Source organism: Pinus tabuliformis, chromosome 3_2 (assembly GCF_031772625.1).
Source record: "Pinus tabuliformis cultivar Carrire ecotype Pingquan chromosome 3_2, CPIR1, whole genome shotgun sequence".
In the NCBI taxonomy this organism is placed as follows: domain Eukaryota; kingdom Viridiplantae; phylum Streptophyta; class Pinopsida; order Pinales; family Pinaceae; genus Pinus; species Pinus tabuliformis.
In genome coordinates this window covers 1,177,077,836-1,177,088,283 of record NC_142302.1, presented here as the reverse complement: position 1 = coordinate 1,177,088,283, position 10,448 = coordinate 1,177,077,836, and the positions used below count along the sequence as shown (strand labels likewise).

General features: G+C 34.1%; 1 protein-coding gene across 1 annotated transcript; it reads right to left on the bottom strand.

The window, feature by feature from the left end:
- Positions 1-1,765: 1,765 nt before the first annotated feature.
- On the bottom strand, positions 1,766-9,471 carry LOC149184920 (putative methyltransferase At1g29790). Its single transcript, XM_089417746.1, has 3 exons — positions 8,240-9,471; positions 3,520-3,723; positions 1,766-2,625 (listed from the first exon to the last, which is right to left on the bottom strand). Exons 1-3 carry the CDS (start codon positions 8,899-8,901, stop codon positions 2,070-2,072), a joined length of 1,422 nt encoding a protein of 473 aa, XP_089273872.1. The 5' UTR covers positions 8,902-9,471; the 3' UTR covers positions 1,766-2,069.
- Positions 9,472-10,448: the final 977 nt, after the last annotated feature.

The window sequence follows — 10,448 nt, the reverse complement described above, 5'->3', positions numbered from 1 at the left end:
GGAGGGAGTGGAAGCCTAACCCATTATGGACCATCAACAGGTTATTCCAGATGGCTTGAATTTCCTTGAATAATGGGGATCAGTGAGTTTGCATTTGTAGATAGTGGCCATTGATAACTATTCCTATTGTTGATTTGACCACTAGGTTGTGATATACTTTCCCATTGTTTAAAAAATATATATGGTGTTAATAAATTTCCTTATCTCTATCCACATTTTAAAACGTTTGCCTCACATTATGTGAAAATCAAAATAAAATATGTGTCTCTCTTTATTAGTCCATGCATCGCCAGGGTCTATAACACTCACCTCATGGTCAAAGTCTATTGACTCTCCATAATTTTTCCGATTTTTTGCAATTGTAACCAAAGTTTCGGGAAAATGTTGAATATTCCTATTTTTTTTAAATTCAAAAATAATTTTCTTATTTCTAATTGTCCATTGGCTAAGAGAGCCTTGACGTGACATAATTCCTCTAGAGGAGGGCCTTTTATTTTCAGTATTTGTTAGTGTCTAACAAATCATTTAAAAAAAATAATTGTTGATTTTGTAAGTGGCCATTTCGTCATGAGAGCTCTGACACTATTATGCTTGATACTGCTACTACCTTTTCCAATGATGCCAAAACTAATGGGGTTTCAAGCCCCTTATGTTGGGGGAGGGGAGGGGGGTGGTGAGGAGGCTCCATAACATTGATACATTATGCAGTGTGAAGGTTGGGGGGCGGGGGGGGACTCCTCCACACCTCCTAATGCTGGGATAATACTAGTTGTGTCAATATGCCTACTCAATTTCCCCATAAGACCCAACTCAGGCCTAAAGGCGCTTCCTACAACCCCAACTTAGGGAAATTAATCCCCTTTTAATATCTATTTAAAATCAAGTGGGAGGAGTTGCAAGGGTATAGTCTAGGCCCTTTTTATAAACCACCAGATTTAATCTCTATTTATATATATAAGTGGGACCCCACTCTTATTAGCTCACGACTCTCTAAACTTTCCTCCCACTTCGCTTAATATGACTAACCTTGTGACCTGGTCTTGTATTTTAACTGTGGCACACAACTCTTAATCTGCCTGGAACACATCACTTCTTTTCTTGGCCTCATCGACCCTTGTATTGTTACAATATATCAATTTGCAAATCTCTTCACTAAACTTATAAGAAAAGTTGAGTTAAAAAAATAATATATTTAAAGTAATAAGTAATATGATTATTAGATAGCATGTTTGAGCAATAATTTTTATATTAATATTCTATGTACACATTACTTAAATCAATGTATAATATATGTTGGTGTGTTCACTATTAATATTTAATATTTTTTGTTATGATTAGTTTGATTCATTATAGATTTGAATACTGAATTTCAAGATTTATATCCTAATCAATTAAACTATCTTTTTATAATATATGTTGGTGTGTTCACCATTAATATTTAATATTTTTTGTTAGAATTAGTTTGATTCATTATAGATTTGAATACTGAATTTCATAATTTATATCCTAATCAATTAAACTATCTTTTAAAATAATCTTATTAATGTAATGGTATTTATTCTAAATTTATGCAATTTGTAATGTTTAGTATTTTTCAATACATAGATTATATTCTACAAAATTTTAATGAAAAAACTTAAAACATAAAATATTACTCTAGTGTAGCAAAATCCATTATCGTCTGAATATATATATATATATGAGCAAAGCTGCAACGGTAAATCATGAAAGTCATTCTATTTACTTTTTAAACCTGCAAACAACCTAGGCTTAAATATTACTTCATTACATTAGCGTTAGCAAAACGTAAAAAATAAATCTGATCCATGTTTCAGCCAGCACTTCCAACGACTGGAATCATTTCTAACTGAGGATTATTATGAATCTGTGATTCATGATTCATATGCTCTGCAGATCCCTTCCATTCTTTTACACCATTTTTCAGAATTTTTTCCCTGCTCTGTTCTCTTCTCCTCCTCCTATTCTGCAAACTAATAATCAGCCTTTATTACATCTGAAGTGTAATCAATTTAGGAAAGCTTGAAACATGGGCTTAATGAAAACAAAAATTAAAGACGTCTGCTCGTCCTGGGAGAGAGCGGTTTTTCCAATAGGGCCGAAATATACATTTCCTTGAATTGGATCCCTCTGTCCAACTTACGCCCAATAGACCACTTGAGCTTGTTAAATCCAATCCTTTCCAGCAAGGGCACATACAGTTCCCCGAGCTGAGGCTCCAGACAGAAGAAATGGTCGAGCCAGAACAGTCCACCAGGGCGGAGGACCCTGTAGATATCGAACAGTACAAATTCCAGCATCGTGATCGGTATCCAGTTGCTGAGGACGTGCATTGAATGAACGAGGTCGAGCGTGCTGTCAAAGAAGGGCAGGCGCTGAGAAATTGTGACGAACATGGGCACCACGCCCCTAGAGGCTATGAAATTGTTGAAGGGCCCGTCAAAATTCATGGAAGTGGTCACTATCGTCACATTTCTCTCGCGCATTCTCACCGCGAAGGTTGCTGTCCCTCCGCCGATGTCCAGGCCGATGCGAATAGTTCCTTTCTTCATCCCCAACACTTCGTCTATGGCGAAGTTCAAATCGTTGCTGGTAGCATTCAGCCATCTGAACAATCAAAAACTCACAGGTAAACATAGATATATTTAAATTGGAAACCCTAGAAAGCTTCCCATGGTTAAGCCCCTTCTCACAGGCAACCAAAACAGTGTAGAAAGGGTGATTTTTTTTTTTCTTCTTTTTCTGAAATTGAAATTATAATGATAATTAACATTAATCAACTGAGTTTGATCTAGAATATTTTTGAAATCTGTAACTATGATTATTGTTAAGTGGAACTTAATTTTATTGTAGATTTTAAAAATTGGAAACCCTAGAAAGTTTCGTATGGTTAAGCCACTTCTCACAGGCAACCTTTTTTAAAACAGTATAGAAAAGGTGATTTTTTTTCTTGTTTTCTTTTGAAATTGAAATTATAATGATAATTAATTTTAATCAACTGAGTTTGATCGGTTGTTTTTGTCTGGAATATTCTTGAAATCTGCAACTATGATTATTATTAAGTCGAATTTAATTTTATTATAGATTTTAAAAATATTGTATAATTTTAAAACTTTATTGTTGATTTCAAAAATATTGTATAATTCTAGAATAAGAATAAAATCATTTATTTAACTCTTATAGAAAGGGTGATTTTTTTCTTTTTTCTTTTTTCTTCTGAAATTGAAATTATAATGATAATTAACTTTAATCAACTGAGTTTCATCGGTTGTTTTTGTCTGAAATATTTTTGAAATCTGCAACTATGATTATTATTAAGTGGAACTTAATTCTATTGTAGATTTTAAAAATATTGTATAATTTTAAAACCTTAGTGTTGATTTCAAAAATATTGTATAATTCTGGAATAAGAATAAAATCATTTATTTAACCTAGCTCTTATTCATCAAATTCTGAAATCTATTTGATTAAATTCATAATTAATCATTAACTCAAACTTACCTGTACTTCTCACGGAACTGCAGATCGAAACAATCTTTACAGTCCACAATGAGATCCTTTCTATTCTTGCGATCTATGAGACAGCCATAACTCTTGCAGTTGTATGGAGTCCACAAAATGCTGGTGTCTGGAGGTGTAGTCCACATGCTCTCTGGGAATGGGTGTGGCTCCTGGTAGCCTTCAGGGATGGGTTTTCTACAACGCCTGCAATCAGAACTTTTCTCTGTTAATATTCTTTTAACCAAAAAATGTTCCAAAGTTTGTTGTAAATGAACATATTTGGCTTTGCAGAGACCCAACTCAACCAGGATCAGATCTGGATTTGTTCTGTTAATTTCAAGCTGTCTCTTTAACTATAATTATAAACTTAATTAGGTTGAAAGAAGTGAAAGTACTTTATAAGAGGGTTAGGGAGATCTTTCAATTACATCTATTCAATAAAAGTTAAAAAACATTAAAATTTTAATTTAAAAAACATCATTAAGATTTGTATTTGTTTTTAACCACTTTGAACATTTAATGACATCTATTCAATCTGCGAGTTAAAAAACATTAAAATTCTAATTAAAAAAACATCATTAAGATTCGTATTTGTTTTTAATCACTTTGAACATTTAATGACACTAAAAGGAAAATGTAATAATATAATCTTCTTAGTTTGAATCTCCACTTTATATATGAAAAGAAAAATGTAATAATATAATCTTCTAGTTTGAATCTCCACTTTATATATGAAAAGAAAATGTAAAGGTTTGGATGATTAGAGTATACGATCATTCTGGTTATTAATGATTACTTCATCTGATATTGATAGCTTGCAAACCACCCTAAGCAAGATTAGTCAAGATTATAAGCAAAGTAGATGGGATTATCACCATGAATCCCAACTTCGGACTACCATGGATAAGCTCTACATCATTGTTAAACATATGCATATCTCTTCAATTTCAATACTTCAACCAAACCAGATTAAAAAATGGGGAATTGAATGAATTAATTGGAGATAAGAATGATTTTCCAGTCTTGCAGCTGGATTGCTGCAGGGGACAGTAAATTTTTAATTTTACTGCAGTATGCAAATTTTGTTGCAGGAAATTCTTTTTATAGGGAGACAATCAGGAAAAAAGGAATCGGAAGGAAATTTTAAAAAGGTCTTAGAGAGCTATAGGCCTAAAGAAATAAGGCATTGACATTTCAAATCACTCTTGGTCTTTTTGATGGGTAAGGTTGAATTTTATCCTGTCAGGGGATACCACAGAGTTTCAATAAATTTTTGGTGGCCCTTTTATGAAGCAGTTTGTAAGAATGTATATATCCTGTCTATATCAGAGAAAAAAAAAGTCAGTGAGTAAGAAAACACTGTAAAAGGTCTGCTCCCACCTCAAACTGTTTGGCAGTCTAAGGACAGAGGTCTGTTTGAAGTTACTCTGGCTGTGATGAGGAAGCAGTTTAACGACAAAAATCCGGTTGAAGTCTTCTATTAATCGAAATCCTTGTTTCTGTTGAAAAATATGTTTGGCCATTCTAGACTTCATAACAATAACGAAAGCAGAGGTTAGTTGAATTTAGTTTGACAGTCGCATTATTTGTGTTTTTCTCCTTGAGAATCTCTAAACAACATGCTCCAAGAGCTTGATGTGTGATCACATTCAGAGAAACAAAATGAGAGTCACAGTTAAAATAAAATAAAATTAAGGTTAGATAGCTGCTTCAGGCAGAATAAAAAATTCTTGGTATGACATTGAAGCGCAAACAAAGAAGTGTCATCAATTTGTGACTTGACAATAACTGAACACATTATCTAACAGTCTCTACTGGAAAATGCAAAATATAAACTGTATATCACACCCTTGTGTTATGAAAGTGATTATGCGAAGGGATCAAGTGAGCCCAATTACGATAACTGGAGTCATTCTAGAAGCAAGGCGGGTAAGGGACCCAGGTAGGTACTAATGGAAGTGAGTAAGCCACTGTACCCAATTGAGCAAAGCAGGCCAGCCAAGCGATCCACTATGAATGGATCCACCCAGATAGAGAAATCACCAGAAATGTTTATAATAAAGGCTATTTCAAGCTTTTGCTGAAGTTTCGCAGTAATAAAAGTGCCCAATCCTTAAATCTCACTAATATGGCCTATCATCCCCTTAGATGTGACCATTCCAGCCTAACAAAGGCCCTTTAGTTCCTTGCACTAGGAAGCGCAAGCCCCTCCGGACCTTCTTTTCACCCTTTTATTGGGTAATAAGTAACCCCTGTGATGGCAGGAATACTATCTCAGATGGAGGATTCACTTTATATATATATGTAATAACGCTTGAAAGGCTCTTCTTATTAGGCTGGTGAAACCTTATTTTAAAGAAACAAGGCGCTATAAGGCTCTTTTTTTGAGGCAACAACCTAGCCCCTTCAATTTAGGCAGGCTAACTGGACTACTGCATAAAGGTAATGAGGCCTTTTACAAAGCTACCTCTTAAGGGAAAACCACCACCCTCACCATTCAAAGGAAACGAGGCGCTTTAAGAACCTTTCCGCCTAGATTTAGGCAAACTAAGGCTGATTTAGTAACTGACTTACTCGCTTTTATGTGCCCTGTTCAAGCAAATAAAGATTAAAACACAAAATTAAACGAAGGGACTTGAGAAATTTATCTACCACTACTGAACTTTGAGATTACAGTAAATCATAAGAGCAAATAAGATCGAAACACTCATTTAAACGAAAAGCTTTGAGAAATTTATCGACTACTACTGAGAATTTGACATTACTGTAAAACTTATCTACTACTGAGAATTTGACATTACTGTAAAACTTATCTACAACTGAGCTTCTGAGATTACTGTTAATCACACCTGTGTATGTTTTGCGATATAAAATGACAAGCACATATTAAGACTTTCACGTCTTCTGTTCAAGCATATACGATGGAAACATTCACCTTAGCCAAAGGATTATAAAAATCTTCATAATATTCTATGGGTGAACATTGAAATAAAGGATTGCTATATCCTCTGTTCAAGCCAATAAAATTGAAACACTGAATTAAACCACCGGACTTGAAAAATCTTCCTAATCCACTCCTAACCAGCTTTGAGATGAGAGTCCAAATAAAAAAAGACTGGGATATTTGGTTATCATATCCATTTTTTTCCCATTACCATCCAAATTTCAAATAGTTTGGAATTTTGAATGTGTTACAAACTTGTACTTTTTTTCCTTTCAATTTCTATAAATAAGTTTTTTCCCCTTTCAATTTCTATAAATAAGTAGGATTAGCATTTTGGTCATATTAATTCATATTTATTTATAGTTTTTTTTTATAAATAATGTTTTCACTTCACTATAAAATATTTTAACAAAATATTTTGTCATCAATTACTTTAAATTTTATTTCTATTAACCAATATTTTAACAAAATACCTTCAATTGTACTAAAATTGATTGATTATTGATTTTGAAACTCAAAATCTTTTCACCACATTATTTCAACAAAATACCCATACCTATTATTTACTTAGGACTTCATTTTCCCCAACAAAAAACTTTATCACTATCACTAGTTATTATAATTCGAGAAGATTTGAATACCCTTATTAAACATCCAATAAAAATCTCAAAAAACCTTAAAAAAACCTCGATTCAATGTAAGAAGTACACATCATCAATGATCATGGTTCTGTAATCCATTGTAATGTCATATCAATGCTTACGTAAGTACATTATTATTGTTATTATGGAAAAAATTAATAAAAAGGATTTTTTTTTTTTATGAGAAAAATAAAACAGAAAATAAAATAAAATCATATATCTTTATAATTGAGAAAGGAAAGCACAAGCATAATTATCATGAAAATTAAAAAAGTGAAGGTAAAAATTATGATAGGAAAAGGATAAGTATCATGAAAATAAAAAATGAAGGTACAAATTAAGATAGAAATTGAGAAAGGAGATTCTAAGTTTGGGTGGGAAATTTTATAAACTCAAAAATAATTTAAAAATTATACATATTTTTATAACTGTGGAAAGAAAAACACAAATATAATTATTATGAAAATAAAAAATTTAAAGTTATAAATTATGGTAGAAATTAAGAAAATAAAAATTTTGTAATGGTGAAGTTATATTATGGTTATGTTTAAAAATAATATTTGAATAAAGTGGGGAATTGAAATAATGATAATATTTAAAAGTGTTTTAATAGAGCACTCAATAACAATTTATCCAAAACCTCATAAACAATTGAGAAAAAAAAATTATATAAATTTGAAAAAAAATTATCCAGTAAAATAGAAATTGAGAAAAAAAGTACAAGAAAATTTTATAGTTTAGAAAAGTAAAAAAAAATCTCTTTATAAATTTTAGTAGTTAAATAGTTTTAACTTAATAATTTGATGGCTAATAACTAACTTCATTGTAACTTCTTGAATTATGATTAAAAATTTAGGATAAAAATGTTTAAATAAATTATACACTTCTATCATTATTTCTTCTTACACATCTCTATATAGAAAAAATTAAAAATAAGATAAAATAAAATATATTTACATGGTTGCTGTAAAGAAAGAAACCCATTCCTTGTAAGTACTCTGGCAAAAGATATTCACCAGAGAGAAAATATGCTTAAATTTTAGAATGGTAAGAAGTATTTCACCAGTATTACCAGTAAGAAAACATGTATAATTTTTTAATGCAAAGTGGCTAATTATGATGATTTATGATGTACCTGCGGGGAAGAGGTTCGCATCCCCGGAGCATGAGTTGCTGGGCGAGATTATCGTCGTCCGGGCAAGTACCCCCACGTTCGTAGCTCATGTATTTCGCCAGATCATCCTTCAAAAGCATACACGGATGCCCGATCGGAATATACACGGTGTCCGTGTGGAAGGCGCGGTTGAAGCCCAACGGGAGCTTCTGCCCCGCAACGATCTCAATCAGCTCCTGCGGCAGCTGCTCTCTGTTCTTCTCCGTCCACTGACCCCACGGGTCCCCGCCGTCCGTCTCCGCCTGCGCGTTGCCTTCGCCTCGGAACGACGCTTTGAGGAAATCCATGAGGTGGGCCAGCTCCGATATGAGATTTTCCGAGATCCGGTTGGAGGTCTGCAGGTCGGCCTTCACGGTGTGGAGCTCCGATTCGGTCGAGAGGAGATCGTGCTGTGTGGTGTTGAGCTTCCAGAGAAGTTCATTGAAGTTCAGCCTCAAGGAATCCGATTGGGCAAGGTCCAGGGGGCCAACCCCCCTGTGGGATCCGGACCAGTTGTTTGGGCCCGAGAAGACAAGGAGGGTTACCAAATTGGAGCAGACGAGCAACAGAAGCACCAGTAATTTCGAGCGGATGCTCCTGCGGCCCGTGGGTTCCATTTCTTTCTTAGCGTCGTAGGAGCCCATTGGGGTACAAGGGGACTTATGTTGTGGTACCTCGTATCATATTATAGGAGAGATTCGGAGAGTTCCTCCTCCCTTGGGTGCATGTGGGAAGAGATAAAGGACGGCCACCAGTGAAGGTGGGATTCAGGGTTGGAATTTCAAAACACATCCACCGTCAAAATTTTTCTAGTTCCTTACAGTTTAAGGAAAATCTTGATGGTTTTGCAATTTTTTTAAGGGCAAATCACACAAATCACCAGTGACCAGCAAATTTGGTCATTGGAATGTGAAGTGCCCGGACAGCCACGGTTTCTCTTGCGGGCTTTCTGCGAGGTAACAGCTCCTCCGCATGAACGTGGCGAGCTCGACGCCCGATGTCCCCTTCCTGCTCCAGCTCCTGCGCCGGTAACTTGCTCTTTCCCTGCGAAAAGGACACTGTGCAAACCAGCCGCAAGTCTCTCGAGCTTGTGGACTCTTTGTTTTTTGTGTTGGATTGAAAGCTTGATGGATGGTGAAGCAAAGGCATTGGCTACATGTGTCTCGATTGGAGAGACGAGTATTTTAGTTTAAGGCAGTATTCTGCATTAATTGTTTTTCCAAGTTGAGAGTTGCATGACTTCTGGGTGCGTACACTTCGTATGGTTGTTTGTGGGCAGCTGTTATCTTGAGCTGGTCAATTGTCCTTTGGCAATGAGAATAATAGTTGGGATCTGTTGCCCTTGGATTTTGGTGGATGCATCCCTATAAATATTATTACGGGGATCAGGGATATAAGTCGATGGAATTGATTCTTTTGGGGGTTAAGGACATAATTATGGAGTTGATATTTATAACGGGGATCAGGGATATAAGTAGATGGAATTGATTCTTTTGGGGGTTAAGGACATAATTATGGAGTTGATTATTTTGGGGGTAAGAGATACGAGTAAATGAAATTTATTATTTTGGTGTTAGGATATAAGTGTATGGAACTGATTAGTTATAATCTGATGGAAGTTATTTAGTTAAATATGATTAAAAAAAGTTATATTTATTTTAAACGGGCTCGTTTACTATGGTCCAGGAATTGCTAGAACCATTAAAAGTGGCGGATGGCCAAAAGTGGTCGTAATCTGGTTAAAAAAGTTATAAGAAATTTTGCAAGATGAGTGTTTGAATTATATTTTTGATGGTGGAAATGGATCCTTGAAGTTTGAGAGTTATAACTTGGATTTACAAAAATCTCTGCTGGATTTTATCAAAATATTGGTGTAATTTCCACGATTTTCAAAGCAAAAAAACACTCTGATTAGACTACCACATTTTAAACAACAAAAATAAAGATTAAACAACTCTAAAACATGTAATAATTAAACAACACTATTAAAAATTCTTTATGATATTATTATTCTTTAAATAAAAAAGTCAAAATAGAAAATGCACTTGAAATTTGATGGATTATTTCATTTTCAAATACCAACCTCATATTTTGTCATGGATTTTATACTCTTGTGGGGATTTTTAGGTGGATGTCTTTTTTAAGGCATTTTTTTTTGTGGATCTATAAGTTTAGAGGTTCCTTGGTGATT

Coding starts and splice junctions, on each gene's coding strand:
- LOC149184920 (XM_089417746.1), bottom strand. CDS start 8,901: ATGGGCTCCTACGACGCTAAGAAAGAAATGGAACCCACGGGCCGCAGG. Junction 3,724..8,239: donor TGCGAACCTCTTCCCCGCAG/GTACATCATAAA, acceptor TTCTGATTGCAG/GCGTTGTAGAAAACCCATCC. Junction 2,626..3,519: donor CAGTTCCGTGAGAAGTACAG/GTAAGTTTGAGT, acceptor TTGATTGTTCAG/ATGGCTGAATGCTACCAGCA.